This window comes from Salmo trutta, chromosome 21, assembly GCF_901001165.1.
Source record: "Salmo trutta chromosome 21, fSalTru1.1, whole genome shotgun sequence".
In the NCBI taxonomy this organism is placed as follows: Eukaryota; Metazoa; Chordata; class Actinopteri; order Salmoniformes; family Salmonidae; genus Salmo; species Salmo trutta.
In genome coordinates this window covers 43974133-43998389 of record NC_042977.1, presented here as the reverse complement: position 1 = coordinate 43998389, position 24257 = coordinate 43974133, and the positions used below count along the sequence as shown (strand labels likewise).

The window sequence follows — 24257 nt, the reverse complement described above, 5'->3', positions numbered from 1 at the left end:
GACATTAAATCAAAGTTGGATCAGCCTGTAGTGTGGTTTTCCACTTTAATTTTGAGTGTGACTCCAAATCCAGACCTCCATGGGTTGATAAATTGGATTTGCATTGATTATTTTTGTGTGATTTTGTTGTCAGCACATTCAACTATGTAAAGAAAAAAGTATTTAATAAGATTATTTCATTCATTCAGATCTAGGATGTGTTATTTTAGTGTTCCCTTTATTTTTTTGAGCAGTGTATATTACTACATTATTATTTCATAGGTGTGTCCAAACTTTTGACTGGTACTGTGTAAATATATATATATATATATAACCATGCCTATCTACATTAATGTAAAATAAAAATCTAAAGCGAAATGGGTGTCTGTAACAGGTCTAGCAGAATTAATTTGTGGAATGTGTTGTGTTCATGAAATTAAACGAACAACGTCTCCCAGAATGCTTAGAGAAGGGCTGATACTGGGGCTTATTCATTACGCCAATTGTGTTGCAAAACGTTTCTTAAACGGAAGCAAACGGAACGAAACGGGGAGGGACCTAGCTGAATTTACTCAATAGAAACTCTTGTCTTAGTTGTAAAACTGTTTGGACTAATGATTACACCCCTTGATCCAATGCTGGACGGGAATTTTCATTGCTTCATTTTTGTTGTTTGATCACTTGTCGCATAGGAAGCGTTACTTTCAACAGTGAAACTTATGTAGCCAATACAATTGTATCACTTTCCACTGGAACTACTTAGCAGAAGATTCAAAGTAAACTTTTACAATTTTTTTTTACCACCGCTCGCGTTGGGCTCGAGTTGATCGAGAATGGGGTAAGAATTGATCGAGCGGTTTGATGGCGTATTTTTGTCGTTTATCTTTCACAGGGAAAGGACATACTTATTGTTGATTTACTCCGGTCAGGTTACATAGTTTACAGTATGTGAAACTGGCAAATTACATTGTTGTTCAGTTAGCTAGGTGCTACAAAAATGTTATAAAATTTGAAGCATATGATGGCTATAATTGTAACTTTCATTAACTTTACGAAAATTCCACATGTATTTTGCTAACTGTGATTAAATGCTTTACAGGCATATACGTTGTACAAACAAATGTCAAACTTGAATGCAACAATCAAACTTTACTGCAATTTGAGACTTATATGGTTGTCTCTCCAAGACATCAAAGCTTAGATGTAAACATACACCTACCTCTCTACATACTGTACTGAGCATAACACCTGCCGTTTACACTCCTATTTCCTGTTACTAGGTGAAGAGGTTCTACACCTGTTCAGTCACTGTGCTGCATCCTGCCTCTGTGTTGAATACAGGACAGGACATGACGTTAGAAAGACAGATCATTGTGGATTGTTCCTCTCCTGTAATTATTTGTAGTTATTTAACCTTTATTTAACTAGGCAAGTCAGTTAAGAACAGATTCTTATTTAAAATGACGGCCTACCCCCGGCCAAACCCGGACGACGCTGGGCCAGTTGCGCCCCGCCCTATGGGGACTCCCAATCACGGCCGGTTGTGATACTGCCTGGATTCGAACCAGGTTCTGTAGTGACGCCTCTAGCACTGAGATGCAGTGCCTTGGACCGCTGCGCCACTCAGGAGCCCCAAGGTCAATGTGTTCTCTCCAAGAACACAGTAACATTCCATATATTCTCTCTGTTTCCATGGATTATGGCCTGTCCTGTCTCATGATCATTGTGGACCTTGCTAGGAGACCTGACACCTCTCAGATGTGTGTGTGTGTGTGTGTGTGTGTGTGTGTGTGTGTGTGTGTGTGTGTGTGTGTGTGTGTGTGTGTGTGTGTGTGTGTGTGTGTGTGTGTGTGTGTGTGTGTGTGTAAAAGAACTCTGGCCAGGCCAGCCATCAGGGAGGCTGTTTTTTGTATTTTCCAGTCTGTCCCTACAGAACCCCTGATGGGAGCAGGTCACATGATTATAATTAGGCCCAGATAGCTGGGCTGGGCCACTCAGATCATTCACCCACATCATTCTTCCCCAGCCTGAGGATTTACACTCTCGCCATGAGGATTCGCTGCCACAGTCCACACACACAGAGAGAGGCCAAAGGAGAGGGAGAGGCCAAGGGAGAGGGAGAGGCCAAAGGAGAGGCCAAGGGAGAGGGAGAGGCCAAGGGAGAGGGAGAGGCCAAGGGAGAGGGAGAGGCCAAAGGAGAGGCCAAGGGAGAGGGAGAGGCCAAAGGAGAGGGCGAGGCCAAGGGAGAGGGAGAGGCCAAAGGAGAGGCCAAGGGAGAGGGAGAGGCCAAAGGAGAGGGCGAGGCCAAGGGAGAGGGAGAGGCCGAGGGAGAGGGCCAAGGGAGAGGGAGAGGCCAAGGGAGAGGGCCAAGGGAGAGGGAGAGGGCCAAGGGAGAGGGCCAAGGGAGAGGGAGAGGCCGAGGGAGAGGGCCAAGGGAGAGGGAGAGGGCCAAGGGAGAGGGAGAGGGCCAAGGGAGAGGGAGAGGGCCAAGGGAGAGGGAGAGGGCCAAGGGAGAGGGCCAAGGGAGAGGGAGAGGGCCAAGGGAGAGGGAGAGGGCCAAGGGAGAGGGAGAGGCCAGGGGAGAGGGCCAAGGGAGAGGGAGAGGCCAGGGGAGAGTGGCGCAGCGATCGAAGGCACAGCATCTCTTGTTCTAGAGGCGTCACTACAGACCCTGGTTCAATCCCGGGCTGTATCACAACCGGCCGTGATCGGGAGTCCCATAGGGGTGGCACACAATTGGCCCAGCGTCATCCAGGGTTATGGGAGGGTTTGGCCGGGGGTAGGCCGTCATTGTAAATAAGAGTTTGTTCTTAACTGACTTGCCTAGTTAAATAAAGGTTAAATAAAATAAATAATACAAAGAGAGAGAGACATGCAGAAATATACTTTGTGTACAATGCAAAACCCCAAACAATGCAGACCAGAATGAGGACTATAGCCACTAGTTATCAACATCCAGAAAGAGCTGTTAAATGCCAACACATTCCACCACAAAGCCCTCACCTACAGAGATGTGAACCTACTGAAGTGTCCCCTCAGCCAGCTGGTTCTGGGGCTCTGTTCACAAACAAACCCCACAGAGGCCCAGGATAGAAACACATATGAGACCCAAACAAATGATGAGAAAGAAAAAGATAGCATTCCAATTTGCTCTATCTGGACCTAAACAGAGAGTATACAGTGGCAGAATACCTGACCACTGTGACTGAACCCAAATGAACAAAATCCTTGACTATGTACAGCATTGGAGACTCCTCAGAGGAGGAAGGGGAGGACCATCCTCAGTTCATTTCAGAAAAATGTAACTGTGAACATTACAAATGTTAAACTTTTTAGATAAAAAAAAAAATATATATATATATAAACTATATATTCACGTCACCAAATAATTGATTAAAACACACTGCAACGAAGGTCTACAGTAGCCTCAACAACACTCTAGGGTAGCACCATGGTGTAGCTGGAGGACAGCTAACTTCTGTCCTCCTCTGAGTACATTGACTTCAATACAAAACCTAGGAGGCTCATGGTTCTCACCCCCTTCCATAGACTTACACAGTAATTCTGACAACTTCCGGAGGACGTCCTCCAGCCTATCAAATCAAATGTATTTATATATAGCCCTTCTTACATCAGCTGATATATCAAAGTGCTGTACAGAAACCCAGCCTAAAACCCCAAACAGCAAGCAATGCAGGTGTAGAAGCACGGTGGCTAGGAAAAACTCCCTAGAAAGGCCAAAACCTAGGAAGAAACCTAGAGAGGAACCAGGCTATGAGGGGTGGCCAGTCCTCTTCTGGCTGTGCCGGGTGGTGATTATAACAGAACATGGCCAAGATGTTCAATGTTCATAAATGACCAGCATGGTCAAATAATAGTAATCACAGTGAACAGGTCAGGGTTCCATAGCCGCAGGCAGAACAGTTGAAACTGGAGCAGCAGCACGGCCAGGTGGACTGGGGACAACAAGGAGTCATCATGCCAGGTAGTCCTGAGGCATGGTCCTAGGTCTCAGGTCCTCCGAGAGAGAGAGAGAAAGAAAGAGAGAATTAGAGAGAGCATACTTAAATTTACACAGGACACCGGATAAGACAGGAGAAATACTCCAGATATAACAGACTGACCCTGGCCCCCTGACACATAAACTACTGCAGCATAAATACTGTAGGCTGAGACAGGAGGGGTCAGGAGACACTGTGGCCCCATCCGATGATACCCCCGGACAGGGCCAAACAGGCAGGATATAACCCCACCCACTTTGCCAAAGCACAGCCCCCACACCACTAGAGGGATATCTTCAAACACCAACATACCATCCTGAGACAAGGCCGAGTATAGCCCACAAAGATCTCTGCCACGGCACAACCCAAGGGGGTGGCGCCAACCCAGACAGGAAGACCACGTCAGTGACGCACCCCTCCTAGGGACTGCATGGAAGAGCACCAGTAAGCCAGTGATCTGGCCTCTGTAATAGTGTTAGAGGCAGAGAATCCCAGTGGAGAGAGGGGAACCGGCAAGGCAGAGACAGCAAGGGCGGTTCGTTGCTCCAGTGCCTTTCTGTTCACCTTCACACTCCTGGGCCAGACTACACTCAATCATAGGACCTACTGAAGAGATGAGTCTTCAATAAAGACTTAAAGGTTGAGACCGAGTCTGTGTCTCTCACATGGATAGGCAGACCATTCCACAAAAATTGAGCTCTATAGGAGAAAGCCCTGCCTCCAGCTGTTTGCTTAGACATTCTAGGGACAATTAGGAGGCCTGCGTCTTGTGACCGTAGCCTACGTGAAGATATGTACAGCAGGACCAAATCGAAAAGATAGCTAGGAGCAAGCCCATGTAATGCTTTGTAGGTTAGCAGTAAAACCTTGAAATCAGCCCTTGCCTTAACAGGAAGCCAGTGTAGAGAGGCTAGCACTGGAGTAATATGATCAAATTGTTTGGTTCTAGTCAGGATTCTAGCAGCCGTATTTAACACTAACTGAAGTTTATTTAGTGCTTTATCTGGGTAGCCGGAAAGTAGAGCATTGCAGTAGTATAACCTAGAAATAACAAAAGCATGGATACATTTTTCTGCATCAATTTTGGACAGAAAATTTCTGGTCTTTGCAATGTTACGCAGATGGAAAAAAGCTGTCCTTGAAACAATCTTGATATGTTCGTCAAAGAGAGATCCAGGGTCCAGAGTAACGCCAGGGTCCTTCACAGTTTTATTTGAGACGACTGTACAAAAATAAAGATTAATTGTCAGATTCAACAGAAGATCTCTTTGTTTCTTGGGACCTAGAACAAGCATCTCTGTTTTGTCTTGAGTTTAAAAGAAGGAAGTGGATGGCTGCAAACTTTCTAATGTCTGAAACACAGGCTTCCAGCGAGGGCAATTTTGAGGCTTCATCATGTTTCATTGAAATGTACAGCTGTGTGTCTTCCGCATAGCAGAGCTCTTGCAGCATGAACTGACATCTTGTCCACCCAATCGAAGGATCAGAGAATAAATCTAGTACTGAAAGCATACGCTACAGCTAGCTAGCCCTGCAGTGTATAACATGTGGTGAGTAGTTGACTCTAAGAGAGGGAAAGACCATAATTGAACAGGTTTGAAGCGAGACAGATTTCAGATTTCTTTTCACTTAGCTTGCTAATGCAGCTTTCTAGTTTAGCCTACTCAAACAGAGAGGAATGCTATGTTAACTAGTTGGCTTTGGTTATCCAACACTGGAACTCTTACAAGTCAAGGTAACCTTTTGGTTTTATTAATTTATTGTCACCGGGACCTGCCGGTGTAACTGATAAACTGCTTGCTGACTGTACGCTGTACTGCATGATTGTAGCGGGTTTACTAACGCGTTCTAGTAGCTATGTTGACTTGTTGTTAGCTAATATGGTGACAACGATGTGTGTAGTATTATGATATGAAGCTTTGGCTTGGAAAGCTATTTTTGCCTGGTCACAGACAGCTGATGTGTTGTGCACTGAAGTCCACAAACGAAGGGAAAAGGTGAGAGGAGGAGGTTGCGTAGATGTGAGAAGGAATTTTCCAACCATCAACGTGATCATGCTGTTTGTATGTGGCTGCTATGAAAGTGAACTGTGTTTTCGTGTGACCAGGGGTGTATTCATTCCGCCGATTCTATTGAAAAACGTTTCTTATACGGAAGCAAATGGAACTAAATTCTAGAACTGAATTTTTACAATAGAAACTCTCGTTTGCAACTGTTGGACTAATGATTACACCCTACATCAGCTAGATGAAGGCGAGTTTGTGCAAGGCGGTACTGAATGTGTCACTGTCTGTCAACTTTATTGCAAAACAATTATCTCAACCTGTGCACCTGCGCTGTAAACTTTCATTCATACTGTAGGCTAGGTTGTAGCAACCTCATAATGGGCACAGGGAAAATTTGAGTATCATGTCATAGCCTAAACATCTCGATGTTACATTGAGCTGGTTGAATGGAATATGAATGACAGTCATCCAATATGCTGTAATAGAAATCGTCCTCTCATTTTAAATGGCACCGACCGCCACTGATGTACAGACTTAGTGAGCATAGCCTTGCTATTGAGGGAGGCCGTCATAGGCAGACCTGGCTCTCAAGAGAAGACAGGCTATGTGTAAACTGCCCACAAAATGAGGTGGAAACTGAGCTGCACTTCCTTACCTCCTGCCAAATGTATGACCACATTAGAGAGACATGTTTCCCACAGATTACACAGATCCACAAAGAATTTGAAAACAAATCAAGCATTGATTAACTTCCGTATCGGTTTGGTGAAATACAGCAGTGTGGCGTCACAGCAGCATTTATGGCCCGTTGCCATGAGAACGGGACAACCAGTGGAACACAAACAACATTGTTTATTTGTTTCCCATTTCATACTTCAACTAGTTGCACATTGTTACAACACTGTACATAACCAATAACATTTGAAATGTCTATATTCTTTAAAAACTTTTGTGAGTGTAATGTTTACTGATTGTTTATTTTCCTTGTTTATTTCCCTTTTGTTTATTGTCTATTCCGTTTGCTTTGGCAATGTAAACATATGTTTCCCATGCCAATAAAGCCCTTTGAATTGGAATTGAATTGAGTGCTAGAGAGAGACAGTGAGATTGTGAGATGGAGACAGTGAGAGATGGAGACAGTGAGAGAGAGAGCGAGATGGAGACGGTGAGAGATGGAGACAGTGAGAGAGCGAGAGTGATGGAGACAGTGAGAGATCGAGAGAGATGGAGACAGTGTGTGAGAGAGAGATGGAGACAGTGTGTGAGAGAGAGATGGAGACAGTGTGAGAGAGAGAGAGATGGCGAGAGAGAGAGATGGAGACAGAGAGAGATTGAGAGATGGAGACAGTGAGAGAGAGAGAGAGAGAGAGATGGAGACAGTGAGAGAGCGAGATTGAGAGCGAGAGAGATGGAGACAGTGAGAGAGAGAGATTGAGAGCGAGAGAGATGGAGACAGTGAGAGAGAGAGATTGGGAGAGATGGAGACAATGAGAGAGAGAGAGAGAGAGAGAGGGAGACAGTGTGAGATGGCGACAGAGAGAGAGATGGAGACAATGAGAGAGAGATGGAGACAGTGAGAGAGAGATGGAGACAGTGAGATCGAGAGATGGAGACAGTGAGAGATGGAGACAGTGAAGAGAGAGAGATGAAGACAGAGAGATGGAGACAGTGTGAGAGAGAGAACAATAGAAAGAAAGAGAAGGGAGAAGGAGAGATACTGTAGCTTGCTCCTGTAATCAGTAAACAGTGTGTCAAGGCCCCTGCCATGTGGGCATGAAGGGAGCATTTTCAACATTTACTAACTAATTGCAGTGTGCTGACTGTTATTTATCAAAGGCAGTCAGTATTGTAGGTGAGGGTAAACACACAAACGCTGTTTACGCACTATTTTATTTTGTGTGAATGTTAACTTACCATTTGTGGAAAAATGCTTTTAGAGGCTTTCGTCAGTTCTTCTGGACCAGGCCAACACATTGTGTATTTGCTGATGGTGTTAAATCAGCCTTTCTGGACATAACGAAGGGTGTCCCACAGGTATTGATTGTTGGCCCGGTTCTTTTCACTATTTACATTAACAATATTGGTCTATCTGTAAAAAAACAAACACAACTTTCACCTGTGTGCACATGACACTGTGCTGCATGTTATTGCCCCCCAGCTGACCAGGCTCTATCAGAGCTTCAATCTGCCTTTATTGCCCTGCAGAAAGCATTTGTTGAACTGAAATTGGTACTTAATGCAGGTAAAAAGCAAGTATATGTTGTTTTTCAAATCAAGTAAAAATGTATCTGATGATTTATGCATACGTACTTTGGATGGTGTCCACGTTGACCGTGTTCCACTTTATAAATATCTGGACTGATGAAAAGCCATCTTTCAAAAAACACGTTGATGAAATGAAGAACTTAAAGTAGTCTTCTTCAATAGGAACAGCTCCTGTCTTTCATTAACTAGCAGAAAACAAATCCTTCAGTCGACATTCACACCGGCTATTTAGACTACGGTGATGTCATCTATATGAATGCAGCTGGCACCGTATTGAAGCCATTGGATGCAGTTCATCATAGCGCTTTATTACGGGCGATAGGTTCAGTATACATCATTGCGTGTTGTATCAGAAAGTAGGCTAGCCCTGTCAGAAGTCTCGTAGATTGATGCGTTACGCTCGTCTTGCATGAACTTCTGCCCTACCTTTCTTCATTGTTAACCATCAGACCCGGAGTCAGGGACGGCTAACCGTAGAGATCACCTAGTTAGGTCAATCTAATCAGTGTATTCTAATAGTACAGCCTTATGCATTCCGGAGTCATCTTTGTCCGCCTCGGGTGCAGAATGTCACTGTAATTAATCTCTGAAAGTGGGCACTGTTCGGCAGCAGGAAGTTCCCTCCCTACCGTATCTGGAAGTTGCCCGGGTGAAAGTGGGCTCTGGTCCGCAGCAGGAAGTTCCCTCCCTACCGTATCTGGAAGTTGCCCGGGTGAAAGTGGGCTCTGGTCCGCAGCAGGAAGTTCCCTCCCTACCGTATCTGGAAGTTGCCCGGGTGAAAGTGGACTCTGTTCGGCAGCAGGAAGTTCCCTCCCTACCGTATCTGGAAGTTGCCCGGGTGAAAGTGGGCTCTGTTCGGCAGCAGGAAGTTCCCTCCCTACCGTATCTGGAAGTTGCCCGGGTGAAAGTGGACTCTGTTCGGCAGCAGGAAGTTCCCTCCCTACCGTATCTGGAAGTTGCCCGGGTGAAAGTGGGCTCTGGTCCGCAGCAGGAAGTTCCCTCCCTACCGTATCTGGAAGTTGCCCGGGTGAAAGTGGGCTCTGTTCGGCAGCAGGAAGTTCCCTCCCTACCGTATCTGGAAGTTGCCCGGGTGAAAGTGGGCTCTGTTCGGCAGCAGGAAGTTCCCTCCCTACCGTATCTGGAAGTTGTCCGGGTGAAAGTGGGCTCTGTTCGGCGCTTTTAGTTGTTTTGCGCTTCTCATGTAAAATGATCTCCAAAACTCCTTAAAGGTGAACGTTAGAGGACATTTTACTGAAGAATGTTTCATGCGATTTGTGTTTTGTTTTCATGTTTAGTGTAATTGATGTTGTATTGATGTTCGTGCAGGGCTAGTCTGTACAAAAAAAGGCCTTGGTGTCAGCATGAGTCCCTGCTTTAAGTAAAGGTTAAATGAACAAAAAGGCCTTGGTGTCAGCATGACTCAGTAAAGGTTAAATTAACAAAAAGAAGAATGCAGGGCACATTAGTCACTGCGAACAGTGATCAGTGTTTATCCACTTGTTTCTCCACTACTTCACTGCAGGCTCTGGCATGACAGGTTGATAATAAAATATAGTGGTGGGGACTGACTTAGTAGAATAAAAAACATGAGCTGCCGCACACCGCTGGGATACTTGGCTGACTTGCTCGTCTAGTTCTTGTTCTGACTAACACAAATGGGGCTAACCTGTATTTCATGCTCCACACCTTCTCCCAGTCCTCCCCTCCTACCCTGTGCACTACGTATAGGGAATAGGGCCTGGGAGGACAGGGGAGGAGGGGAGGAACAGGGAGGAGAGGACTGGGAGAAGGTGTGGAGCATAAAATACAGGTCTGGCAGAGCACAGTGTTGTGTCTTGGCCTCGCAGCCTTAGTGATCTGTCTGGCAGAGCACAGTGTTGTTTCTTAGCCCCGCAGCCTTAGTGATCTGTCTGGCAGAGCACGGTGTTGTGTCTTGGCCTTGCAGCCTTAGTGATCTGTCTGGCAGAGCACGGTGTTGTGTCTTGGCCTCGCAGCCTTAGTGACCTGTCTGGCAGAGCAGTGTTGTTTCTTAGCCCCGCAGCCTTAGTGATCTGTCTGGCAGAGCAGTGTTGTTTTACGTTAATGGTTCGCTGCACAGATAGCACAGCGGTAATCAATCTGCTATTTACAAGGCTAATTGTCTCTTGATGTGCTGTACTGCAGGACGTATCTGTGTCTGTCTGGGTACTTAACAGGTGAGACAGAGGTTATAGGGACTCTGTCTTTTATTACCCAGCTGTGTATTACACACACACACACACACACACACACACACACACACACACACACACACACACACACACACACTCAGCAAGTGGGTTACTTTTCTCTAGAGTACTGTAGAGCACACTAGAGTAAAGTACAGTATACTATACTGAACATATCTAATTTACTGTAGTCGACTGAACTCGACTGAACTGTACTGTGCTGTGATGTCCTATCTTGTGAAACGTAGACGTCTATGATTGGTCTGGTCTGGTCCTGACCAACTAAATGTGGTCTTGTTTGGGGGCCGAGTTCATTAGAAAAATAGCCAGTGTGTAGAATAATACCCAAATATGCACAAAAAAAAAGGATATTGCATATTTCTACCTTTTTGTGTAACTATTCAGGAAACATCACCATGAAGAGAATAATATTAATATCCATCATTATGCATCTTTGTGTAGTACAGATCATGGACCCATGATGTCATTCTGTTACTGGATGTTCATCCACTTCATCTACTGTTGTTCAATAACCAAAAATAGATGTGTTCAAAGTCAAGGTGTCATGTCATAGCTGACAGCCAGTTCTTTCTGCAAATTTCTTTACATCTTAATTCACAGCTGATATTTCAGTTTTTGGGGGAAAACACACAAAACAAAGCAACTCAATAGGATCTTTCTAATGTCATTTAACATGTGACATAACACTTTCTCCACTTATTTTATGAATGGCATTTGTTTATGAAACATATTTAAGCCTTAAAAAGTGTTTATGAAGGCTTCATTAAGTTTATTTCATTTCATGTAATTTAGTTGACAGGGACAGTGCACAATACCCAAAGTTAGTAGAAGTAGTTTTCCTATGTCCTGCTATGTCTTGTGCGAATGCTCTCTCTCTTTCTTTCTCTCTCCTGTCATGTCTCTCTCTCTCCTGTCATGTCTCTCTCTCTCTCCTGTCATGTGTCTCGTCTGTAAGCCTCTCGTGCTGTCAGTCTGTCAAACCAGTTTTTTCTTATTTACCTTTTTACTTTTCAAGCCACTGCCTTTCTTTCTGTTCTGTGACATAAAACCGTCTGTCAGGATTCAACACCATCTGATCCTCTCTTCCTGTCAGGGTTTTTTTTTTAAACAGGCTTTTGATCGTTCCAACAAATCAACAGTAGAAACAAGTTTCACACGACCAAGGTGAGTTGATCTCTCTGTATCCTGATGAACTGCCCTTTCTGAATATTCTGTTAATGTACATATGTCTAAACATGTCATTTACAGCAGGCCACAAAAAATGAAACTGTGTCTTTACATGAAACCAGACTGCCAAGACAGTGGAATTGTGACCTGGCCATGTTTCTACTCAATAGCTTTACAAGTTAGCATTTAAATAATCTGTCTTTCTTTTCTTTTCTTTCGCTCTCTTTCTGTATTTTCTCTTTCTGTCTGTCTTTCTCTTTTTTCTTTTTTTCTTTTTCTTTCTTTTTCTTTCTGTGTTTCCGCCACCCATGAACTCCACTGCTAACACCTTAGTCCCATCACGACCTTTAACCTCCAGATAACACATGGATGACCTGGATGCTGTCAGAGGACTCTCTCCCCGGCCCGCTCCTCCTCCTGAGGACTCGGTGTCCCTCTCCACGTCCTCCACAGACACCATCAACTTAGAAGGTACGTCAGCTGGTTGCTTGCTGTAATAATAGGGGAATCTGAGCTAGAGCTTAGGCATTACTTTGGAGAGATAATGCAAGTCTCCAGGTCTCAAATCAAGTGGTTGTGGTTCACCAAACCACCTTCATTCCAATATGGCCGTCGCCCATTTCATTGTTGATGCCCAACAGATGACCAAGTGTTATTAAGGCTGTGTGTGTTATTGGGTGTGTATAGATGGCCACTACTCTGCCCTGCGAGCGGAGCTGGAGGCTGATGCTCAGGACTTGGAGGGAGAGTCCTGGAGTGTTGCTGTGGACCAGCAGTACATAAACAGCCTCCACCAAGACGCTGTAAAGAGGCAAGATGTCATCTACGGTAAGAACATAGCTCAATAGTAAGAACATACAGTACTGGTGCTGGATAGCAGGGTGGATGATGTTATCTGCAAAAGGCCTGTGTGGAGGGTGATGATACTGAGGATAATGACTACTACAATTACGCTGATAATGGGCGCCTTCGACATTGTAGCCAACTTAAAAGACGAGTTGAGACTGACTGATCTACAAATCATCTTGCATCACAGGTAACTACTCAATAATATTTCTAGATCAGTCAGTCAGTCAGTCCCAAGATGCATCACAGCTTTGATGTTTACATACACTAAGTTGACTGTGCCTTTAAACAGCTTGGAAAATTCCAGAAAATTATGTCATGGCTTTAGAAGCTTCTGATAGGCTAATTGACATCATTTGAGTCAATTGGAGGTGTCCCTGTGGATGTATTTCAAGGCCTACCTTCAAACTCAGTGCTTCTTTGCTTGACATCATGGGAAAATAAAAGTAAATCAACCAAGACCTCAGAAAAATAATTGTAGACCTCCACAAGTCTTGTTCATCCTTGGGAGCAATTTCCAAACGCCTGAAGGTACCACGTTCATCTGTACAAACAATAGTACGCAAGTATAAACACCATGGGACCACGCAGCTGTCATACCACACAGGAAGGAGACGTGTTCTGTCTCCTAGAGATGAACGTACTTTGGTGTGAAAAGTGCAAATCAATCCCAGAACAACAGCAAAGGACCTTGTGAAGATGCTGGAGGAAACCGGTACAAAAGTATCTATATCCACAGTAAAACGAGTCCTATATCGACATAACCTGAAAGGCTACTCAGCAAGGAAGAAGTCAATGCTACCAAAACCGCCAACAAAAATGGCAGACTACGGTTTGCAACTGCACATGGGGACAAAGATTGTACTTTTTGGAGAAATGTCCTCTGGTCTGATGAAATAAATATAGAACTGTTTGGCCATAATGACCATCGTTATGTTTGGAGGAAAAGGGGGAGGCTTGCAAGCCGAAGAACACCATCCCAACCGTGAATCACGGGAGTGGCAGCATCATGTTGTGGGGGTGATTTGCTGCAGGAGGGACTGGTGCACTTCACAAAAGGAAGGAAAATTATGTGGATATATTAAAGCGACATCTCAAGACATCAGTCAGGAAGTTAAAGCTTGGCCGCAAGCATACTTCAAAAGTTGTGGCAAAATGGCTTAAGGACATCAAAGTCAAGGTATTGGAGTGGCCATCACAAAGCCCTGACCTCAATCCCATAGAAAATTTGTGGGCAGAACTGAAAAAGCGTGCGCGAGCAAGGAGGCCTACAAACCTGACTCAGTTACACCAGCTCTGTCAGGAGGAATGGTCCAAAATTCACCCAACTTATTGTGGGAAGCTTGTGGAAGGCTACCCAAAACGTTTGACCCAAGTTAAACAATTTAAAGGCAATGCTACCAAATACTAATTGAGTGTATGTAAACGTCTGACCCACTGGGAATGTGATGAAAGAAATAAGCTCAAATAAATCATTCTCTCAACTGTTATTCTGACATTTCACATTCTTAAAATAAACTGGTGATCCTAACTGACCTAAGACAGGGAATTTTTACCACAATTAAATGTCAGGAATTGTGAAAAACTGAGTTTATATGTATTTGGCTAAGGTCTATGTAAACTTCTGACTTCAACTGTATAACAGTAGTGATAATGTAAATATACTGCCCCCTCAGAGTTGATCCAGACTGAGGTGCATCATGTGCGGACCCTGAAGCTGTTGCTGAGTGTTTACCAGTATGAGCTGAGACACAGCCTACATATGGAGGATACTAGGCTTGAGAGGATGTTCCCTCAGGTATCTCCATTTCTGACTCCTAAGGAGTTGAAAAGTAGTTTCAATAAACCACACGGGAGTATAGTTCAGTGTGTAGTCTCTGTTTCCTTTAATCACATATATTTTATCTCCTGCTTAAAACCAATAGATGTGTGTAATCGTTCCTTTATTTTTACATCAGATCGACAGCCTGCTGCACATCCACCAACACTTCCTGTGGTGTCTCAGGGACGGCCGGGACAGACACAATCACCACACTGTCACACAGCTGGGAGATATACTCATCAACCAGGTAGCGTGTGTGTGTGTGGAGGTGTGTGTGTGTGTGTGTGTGTGTGTTGAGCTAGCTAACCCCTCAGAAGGACTGTGTTATGACAGGGTTGTGGTGTGGCACTGTCCTCACCAGCATGAATGGTTCCTTTGAGAAAACATTCTAAGGAAATCATGACTCTCTATACTTTCCCTTTGTCATTCCTGATAACCATGTTGTTTACCTCATCAGAATGTTGTTTAGCTGATGATTGCTGTTTTGTAGTTTTCAGGTGAGATGGGGGAGAGGATGAAGGAGAGTTACGGCGTGTTCTGTAGTCACCACACTGACGCTGTCAGTCTCTACAAGGAACAGCTACAGAACAACAGAAAGTTCCAGAACTTGATCATGAAAATCGGTCGGTTGTCCGTCGTTCGGAGGTTAGGAGTACCAGAATGCATCCTGTTGGTGACTCAGCGGATCACAAAGTACCCCGTCCTGGTGGAACGCATTCTACTGAACACTGAAGGTAACTGACTCAACAAGCATTGTACTACTGAAATCATACAGTTAGACTGTATCACTGAAGGTAACTAGGTGCACTTGATTAACTTGACTGGCATGCCAGGTAGTTAGAATCTGTTTGGCATTTGACCCAGAGTCTGCAGTGTGACTAGATTGATTGGATTTATTTGACAGTTTAAAAATACAATTCCAGCCAAGTGGATACATTGCATTTAAAGATATCAATATCAAATAATTTCTGGGTAACAATGAAGTACCTTAGTGTAATAGTTTTTATTTGTTTTCTTGTTTTTTGTTGGGGGATGGAGCCAACATGTCTCCATACAACCTCCCATCCCATTCCACCACCCAGCCAACATGTCTCCATATAACTTCCCATCCCATTCCCCCACCCAGCCAACATGTTTCCATCCATCCAACCTCCCATCCCCCCACCCAGCCAACATGTTTCCATCCATCCAACCTCCCATCCCATTCCCCCACCCAGCCAGCATGTCTCCATCTATCTAACCTCCCATCCCATTCCCCCACCCAGCCAGCATGTCTCCATCTATCTAACCTCCCATCCCATTCCCCCACCCAGCCAGCATGTCTCCATCTATCCAACCTCCCATCCCATTCCCCCACCCAGCCAACATGTCTCCATCCATCCAACCTCCCATCCCCCCACCCAGCCAACATGTCTCCATCTATCTAACCTCCCATCCCATTCCCCCACCCAGCCAGCATGTCTCCATCTATCCAACCTCCCATCCCATTCCCCCACCCAGCCAACATGTCTCCATCCATCCAACCTCCCATTCCCCCACCCAGCCAGCATGTCTCCATCTATCCAACCTCCCATCCCATTCCCCCACCCAGCCAATATGTCTCCATCCATCCAACCTCCCATTCCCCCACCCAGCCAGCATGTCTCCATCTATCTAACCTCCCATCCCATTCCCCCACCCAGCCAGCATGTCTCCATCTATCCAACCTCCCATCCCATTCCCCCACCCAGCCAGCATGTCTCCATCTATCCAACCTCCCATCCCATTCCCCCACCCAGCCAGCATGTCTTCATCCAACCTCTCTTTTTTTGTGGCAGTACTGCCTGCCAGCAATAATCGTCTCTGATTGATTGAGAGATTAAAGAGGCTATCATCATTAAGTAACATAATAGGTGCCGAGCATTGAATATTTATATTAATGCATTTCGATATGATTATTTTTTACTTTGCCCCAGAAGTATTTAACCGCAGGGCACTCCCACTTCATATAAAGGAATGTGCCTGCCTGATTTAGGGAACACAGTGAACAGTTGGGAGTTGGGAACAATTTCATTGTAAAACTTCTCCTTGGTGTTAAATACAGTCTGTGAACAAACTTAAACTGTATAAATTGATGGTTCGGATTACGGGATGCCAAGGTGATATTTTTCCATATTCTGTTCCAGTTAAAGGGTTGTTCAGATTAAATTAGATCTGTTGACCGTACTTTTTGAATGGCTTGCTCAGAATATGAGCTTTCCAGAAGTGTTTTCGGGAGCCCAGATAATGTACTTTTAAATCCCATCATTGGATGGTTCGGTAGTTGGGTTTCCCAAGGGACTCCATACCCGGCATAGCTGACCTAAATTGTAAATATATAAAAAAGGACTTACATACACATTACCAGGCATCTTTCAAATCTTGGGATGTTCTCAAATCATTACTGTCCATGATATCGGCAAGGGTACAGATTCCACATTTAGATCATTGTGGGGATGCAAAAGGTGTCCCTCCACATGGCAAGGCATTATTGTGTAATATTGGAGTATGGTTATGCCGTTTTGATTCCCAGTTACACAGTTTTGAAATGTTGCGCCAAATAAAAATTGTGTGAGCAGTAATAGGACCAAAGTGTAGTTTACATTGTTTGAGAGATATATCAGTGAAGACCACCTCTTCCTGGTCAATAGGAGACGCCATATTACATTAAGGCATATATCAGTGGGGACCACCTCTTCCAGGGCAATAGGAGACGCCATATTTCACTCTATACTCAGCCAGGGGCAGATGAATCATATCTAAACCAATTTAGGATGGGGCGAAGTGCTAGTGCTTGGAAATACAATTTAAAGTTTGGTAAGGATAGTCCTCTTACGTCTTTCCCCCTTTGTAAGTTTGTTAGTTTGATCCGAGATCATTTACCTTGCCACGTTCATTTTGAAACCGCACAATTAACTTTATCCCATAGCCAGAAGGAGGAGACATGGGAGGCATTGAACTACAGAAATTCAGCCGTTGCAATATATTCATTTTGACAATAGATATTCTGCCAATCAAGCAACTGAGATATTACATCTGATGAGGTCGGATTGAATTGATTTGAGCATTCTGTTAAAGTTTCTGGTTAAATCTAAGGAATGTTAGCAGTTGATGTTATAATTTAGTAACATAGACCCCAAAGCAAATCAGGGGGAGGAAAATAGGTTTATTCAAAGAGGATAAATTATGGATGTTATGCTGAGAGGTAGATGATCATTCCTTCCCTGTCCTCAGTGATTCTCTCCTGTGGTTCTCTCCACAGAACAAAGAGACAGTATGTACTTTATAACCCAGCCCTAGCCTGTGGTTGACAATTTAGAATTCCTTGCAATAAAACTGGGACAATGGCCAAATAACAAGTATCCTATTTCAGGCTTGATGCCTAGACAAATTCCTCCCATGTCTCTGAACCATTGCTCATTAATCCCCTATTACAGAAAAAACACTATTTCCATTGATTGTTAGTACTCTGTTGACTTTTAGTCCTCTTAACCTTTAGTACTGTATTGACCTCTTGTCCTCGATCTCTGCGTTGTGTATTTATCTTCAAAATATTCTTATACTCCCCCCTAGATCATTTAAAAAATAAATATACTTAAAATGTATTTTTAGAAAACAATAAAAAACATGAAAAAATGGACACTATAAAAAAAACATTAGCAGTAAGCATAAAATCATTCACATTAAACACCTTGCATTTCTATAAAACACAAAGGGCATATTGTTCTTGCTGTTACAATAAGAAATTGATTTCCAAAAAAGTTATAGAAAACAAGTATTAACAGGTGTAAGGATGATGTACCTTACAATTCCTACCACATCCTGTATTAGGAGGAAACTCACACAAACAAAAATATTGTCTACAAGACAATAATATTCAATCATCCCATTGGCAAGGTAATCATTCACCAAGTCCTTTTATTCCACACTGGTATCAGTCCCACATTAGAAATTATGTTCAGACAGTCCTGGTTTCAAGAGAAATTGATATTTCACATAGATTTCCCCTAAGTAAGCATGTCCCAATTTTCAGGAAACCGTTGGACATTTCACCTAGATATCCCTAATATGACAACTGCGATGTACAACATAGAAGCTTATCAGGTTCTGATCGTCTTACTATGCTTCTTCACTCGAGATTGCTAATCAATCAGTTCATTATTCTCCATGCTCCACTTTGTCATCAAAATGGACAACCTTGCAATGAGTGACATGTATCCATTGTGATTTTCCCTGGACTTTTACTGCTGACCTTGTTATGAGCAAAACTTGATAGAGGACCTTCCCATTTTGGCCCTAATGTCTCTATTACATATTTGTTTACCATCACCCACTGTCCTGGTACTACGTCATGTCCCCCCTTGGTAGTTATTCCCCACACCTCTTTTACTTCCCCTACTGTTTTAGAGAGTTGTATGCAATAGTTAAGCATTGTGTCACTCATAAAGTGAACGTCTGCTTTGTGACATGGGTTGACCTGTGACGACCTCGAACGGACTCGACCATGTGGTTTTGTTATGTGTTGCCCGTATACTGCATAATACCGTAGGCAATGCATCTGGCCATGCTCTCCCTTCTTGATGCGTCTTTGACAGTCTCACTTTCAAAACTCGATTTGTGCGTTCTACCTGTCCACTCGATTAAGGATGATAGACTGGCAACTATACTGCCCTTACGTTCGGAAGACGAGCTACGGCCTTACACACCTTTCCTGTGTAATGAGTGCCTTGGTCAGAATCTAATTGTTCCGGAAATCCCCATCTGGGAATGATTTCTCGAATCAGAATTTTAGCTGTGTGTTGTGCAGTTCCTTTCTTAGTAGGGTAGGCTTCAACCCATCGTGAGAAACGATCAACAGCGACCAGCACATCTTCATGTCCTTTACATTTGGGCAGCGTGATGTAATCAAGCTGTAGATGTCTGAAAGGTCCTGGTGAGGCAGGCGCTTATCGTGTCTGTACTTTCACTCGTCCCTTGGTGTTGTTTTCCATACAAATGTTGTAATTCGCCACAACAACCTCAGCCTCTTTCAGCACACCAGGATTCCACCATTTGCCCACAAAACAATAAACTATCTTGTCCACACCAATGTGTCCCAAAGAGTGGATCTGTGTTGCCAAGTAGGGTAAGAGTGCATTTGGAGCTACACATCTCAGGTTGTATTTCCACACACCTTCTTGGTTGAGTTTGCATCCTGCATCCATCCATTCCCACACTTCATCTTTTGGTGCACTGCTTTGCATATCTCTAATGTGTAGAAGTGTATCCAAGGTGTGTCTCCTAATCAGTTTAGGTGACAGAGGTGTTCTCTTGGCAGCCGTCTTGGCTGCTCTGTCAGGCAGATCATTACCTTTACTCTAGCCTGTAAAGATTTTTCCATGTGCTTTCATTTTCAAAATTGCAACTTGTCCAGGTAACTGGAGAGCATTCAGTAGAGCCATCACCTCTGGTCCATTCTTCACAGGAGTTCCCAGTGATGTCGTGAATCCTCTGTTTTTCCATATTTTTCCAAAATCATGGGTAATTGACCTCTCGTCCTCTGTCTCTGCATTGTGTATTTATTTTCGAAATATTCTTATAGGAAGGAAATATATCTACTCCCAAGTTTTTAAAATGGGAAACGATTGGGATTCCATAAGTAGAGATGGAGTCCTCCATCAGGGTCTTGAGCGGCACTAGGGCTGAATTGGTTAGATTCATTTAGAACTTCAGATAAAGCAGAATTTACCTATGATCTTTTTAAAGCGAAATTAGTGCTGTATTCACATCTCTCCCGAAATTAACCTTTGTGAATGGCTGTGTTCATAATTTCAAGCTATAGTGGACCTAATTTAATCCAACATTTTTAATAGACTTCAGGAGGAATACTAACCCATCCAGGTCATTTGCCTTTATTCATGCTATCCAATGGCCTTTTGAGTTAATTGAGAGAAATTTGGGCTCCAAGCGAGGTGTCTTCTTCTGTTGAGAGAAGACAAGTTCTTTATTATTTTAGAAAGTCTGGCTTAGTGTGGATTTACAATGAGGTGAAGAGTTATTTATAGAAGCTAGAGAAACTTTGATTAATTTGGGGTTTGTTAGTAATTCCTCTGTTTCAGATTCAGTAGTTGCTATATCAGCTAATTGATCATTACTGCTTAAAACCTCTCTAGGGTAGGTGGCACCAAATCGTCCCACCTACATAACAGCCAGTGGAATCCTGTGGCGCGTTATTCAAATACCTTAGAAATGCTATTACTTCAATTTCTCAAACATATGACTATTTTACAGCATTTTAAAGACAAGACTCTCGTTAATCTAACCACACTGTCCGATTTCAAAAAGGCTTTACAACGAAAGCAAAACATTAGATTATGTCAGCAGAGTACCCAGCCAGAAATAATCAGACACCCATTTTTCAAGCTAGCATATAATGTCACAAAAACCCAGAAGACAGCTAAACGCAGCACTAACCTTTGATGATCTTCATCAGATGACACACCTAGGACATTATGTTATACAATACATGCATGTTTTGTTCAATCAAGTTCATATTTATATAAAAAAACAGCTTTTTACATTTAGCATGTGACGTTCAGAACTAGCATACCCCCCGCAAACTTCCGGCGAATTTACTAACAATTTACTAAATTACTCACGATAAACGTTCACAAAAAGCATAACAATTATTTTAAGAATTATAGATACAGAACTCCTCTATGCACTCGATATGTCCGATTTTAAAATAGCTTTTTGGTGAAAGCACATTTTGCAATATTCTAAGTAGATAGCCCGGCATCACAGGGCTAGCTATTTAGACACCCAGCAAGTTTAGCCTTCACCAAACTCCGATTTACTATTAGAAAAGTTTGATTACCTTTGGTGTTCTTCGTCAGAATGCGCTCCCAGGACTTCTACTTCAATAACAAATGTTGGTTTGGTCCCAAACAATCCATAGTTATGTTCAAACAGCGGCGTTTTGTTCTTGCGTTCAAGACACTATCCGAATGGTAAATAAGGGTTACGAGCACGGCGCATTTCGTGACAAAAAAATTCTAAATATTCCATTACAGTACTTCGAAGCATGTCAACCGCTGTTTAAAATCAATTTTTATGCCATTTTTCTCGTAAAAAAGCGATAATATTCCGACCGGGAATCTGCGTTTAGGTAAATAGACGACAGAAAATAAAGCACGGGATCGACTCGTGCACGCGCCTAAGCCCATTATCCTCTTATCGGCCACTTGCCAAAAGCGCAAATGTGTTTCAGCCTGGGGCTGGAATGACATCATTCAGCTTTTTCCCGGGCTCTGAGAGCCTATGGGAGCCGTAGGAAGTGTCACGTTACAGCAAAGATCCTCAGTCTTCAATAAACAGAGACAAGAAGAACAAGATCTTGTCAGAGAGGGCACTTCCTTTAAGGAATCTTCTCAGGTTTTTGCCTGCCATATGAGTTCTGTTATACTCACAGACACAATTCAAACAGTTTTAGAAACTTTAGGGTGTTTTCTATCCAAAGCCAATAATTATATGCATATTCTAGTTACTGGGTAGGAGTAGTAACCAGATTAAATCGGGTACGTTTTTTATCTGGCCGTGTAAATACTGCCCCCTAGCCCTAACAGGTTTTAAGGCCAGTAAACGACTAGGACAATTACCATGGAAGTAATGGTTGGGTCTAACTCATTGATGGCAAATTATGTTCTCTGTTTTCTCAATAAATGTAAGTTCTGTCTTGACTTTGGAAAGAGTAATAGCTACCTGGTCTGAGAAAATAATTTGTTCAGAATGCTCTAATGCAGTAAACAACATTTCCAATTCTGATATCTACTTTAATTGTGATTTATTCAACCAAGATGCAAATGCAGTTGCATTATTTTAAATAAAACCTTTGGTGGCATCCCATAAAATCCAGGGGTCATCAACTGAATTTTTATTGATCATTATGAATTCGTTCAGTTCAATTTCAAATGTGTCACAGAATGTAGAAATGCAATGTTGAAATGTCATCTTGTGGCTTTTTTAGTAGATTCTAAGATTTTAAGTTGGCAGTAGTAAGCGTGGTGGTCAGACAAGCTCTTATGTCAAATTTATATTTTCTTGATTAAAGACAATAGAGGTATAGATAATATGTTTTATGCCTGTTGAATAGAAAGTGTACTTACTGTAATATTTTTCCATTAAAGAAGTTCCACAAGTTCCATTTTGGTCCTCTGACTTCTCTCTCTGTGTGTCCTCCTCTCCTCCCACCAGCCGACACTGAGGAGCACGGTGCCCTGGCCCAGGCCCTGGTTCTGATCAAAGAGACCATCTCTGCTGTGGACTCCCAGGTCCATGACTATGAGAGGGCCTCCAGGCTGAGAGACATAGGCAGCAGGTTGGAGCCTCGTTCCCATGGCCGGTGGAAGGACGGCAGGGTGTTCACGAGAGAGGATCTGGCTGAGGGCTTCAGAACCCTGCTCCACGAGGGGACTGTCAGCTGTCGGGTGGCAAACGGACGGCTCAAAGGTGGTGACCTCTCTAATCGGCCCTTCTGGGATCTTGCAATGTTTTTTGGGGGGATGATATTTACGGTGGAAAAGCTTGGTTTTTACTGCAGTTTTTCTGAAAATTGGCAATTGTTTCTTTTAGTAATCAGGGATTCTCATTCTGGACACCCAAGACCTCATGTGACCTATCAGGCCCTGTTATAGTCTATATCTAGAACCCATAATTCCTTCTGGTCAGTCACACAGTCAGAACTCCTGGTCATTGTCATACTTATCTATTACGAATGCTGTGATGATCTGTGAGGATGGCGTATTTGTTGATTTGAGTGTTTGTCTGTTTCTATCCCATGTCTTCAGACATCCATGCTGTTCTGTTGTCAGATGTCCTGCTGCTCTTACAAAAGGAAAAGGACCAGAAACTCATATTTGCTAATGTGGTGAGGGAAATTTCTCAATATAAGAGAATCTGTGTCCAGCTACTCATTTTAATCCCAACATGTGCTAGTTTTAAAGTATGGCCTCCTTCAAGGAGAGAAGGCCAGAAAATGTTGATAACCTCTGATCCTCTGTGTCCTTCTCCTCGTCCATCTCCTCCTCCTCCTCTCCTCCTCGTCCTCCTCTCCTTTTTCAGGACAACAAGACGTCGGTAATCTCCCTCCAGATGCTGATCGTCAGGGAGATGGCCCATGAGGACAAGGCTATGTTCCTGATCAGTGCTTCGTCCAGCATGCCAGAGATGTACGAGATACACACATCCTCCAGAGAGGACTGCAACGCCTGGATGAGCCTTATACGAGACGCTGTCAACAGGTAGGAATGACATGGTAGGGAGGGGGTAGGGCAAGGACAGAGAGGACAATATGTTCTCTCAAATTAGGTTTAATCTCATACTTTTTCTCTCTCACTTACCTTGCTATCTCCAGTTATTTTACTTTCTACACTTTCAACTGATTTGTAATCAGCGTTTGGGTCAGTTCTTAGGGCTTATAGTAACCCCAGTGTGTTTGACTCTCTTTGTGTCCCAGTTGTCCAGTGATGGAGGAGCAGCTGAGCAATGAGCAGGAGGAGGCCAGGCTAGCCAGGCTCAGAGACTTCCAAGGTAAGAGACTCTACCAGCTCTACCAGAGAGCTTGAAAATGTCCTCAATAACAGCTGTCCAAATGCCTTCAATTCCCATTGTCAGGCCTTACGGAATGTGTTTTCAGAGCGTCTCGTGTGTTTTTTTAGTTTTTACCATAGAATCTGTGTGTTTTCAGAGCGTCTGTATGTGAAGGATACCCAGATCGTGCAGAGCCTGACAGAGAAGCTGCAGATGTTTGCTGACATGGCGGAGGCTGTAACGGGGATGGAGGATGTAGCTGCCCACGCTTGTCTGCTGCTCCGCGGTGACGCCTCAGACCTCCAGCAGGGGGAGACACTGCTCAAGGGGGCCATCACTGAGGGTAGGAATGAAGCAC

At 43.6% G+C, this 24257-nt stretch overlaps 1 protein-coding gene across 4 annotated transcripts in view; it reads left to right on the top strand.

The window, feature by feature from the left end:
• Positions 1-597: 597 nt before the first annotated feature.
• The window catches only part of LOC115157525 (rho guanine nucleotide exchange factor 18), a 38883-nt gene continuing 15223 nt past the window's right edge, over positions 598-24257 (top strand). For 2 of the 4 annotated variants that reach the window (XM_029705861.1, XM_029705859.1), the window contains exons 1-12: positions 598-817; positions 11573-11643; positions 11980-12117; positions 12334-12474; positions 14169-14290; positions 14451-14561; positions 14805-15048; positions 22565-22819; positions 23158-23237; positions 23432-23610; positions 23826-23899; positions 24057-24242. In XM_029705861.1, the coding sequence (XP_029561721.1) occupies positions 12012-12117; positions 12334-12474; positions 14169-14290; positions 14451-14561; positions 14805-15048; positions 22565-22819; positions 23158-23237; positions 23432-23610; positions 23826-23899; positions 24057-24242 (1498 nt within the window). In that variant the 5' untranslated portion in view covers positions 598-817; positions 11573-11643; positions 11980-12011. Of the gene's footprint in view, positions 818-10843; positions 11644-11979; positions 12118-12333; positions 12475-14168; positions 14291-14450; positions 14562-14804; positions 15049-22564; positions 22820-23157; positions 23238-23431; positions 23611-23825; positions 23900-24056; positions 24243-24257 lie in introns of those variants that run through there. The other 2 variants (XM_029705864.1, XM_029705860.1) reach the window with 2 other exon arrangements.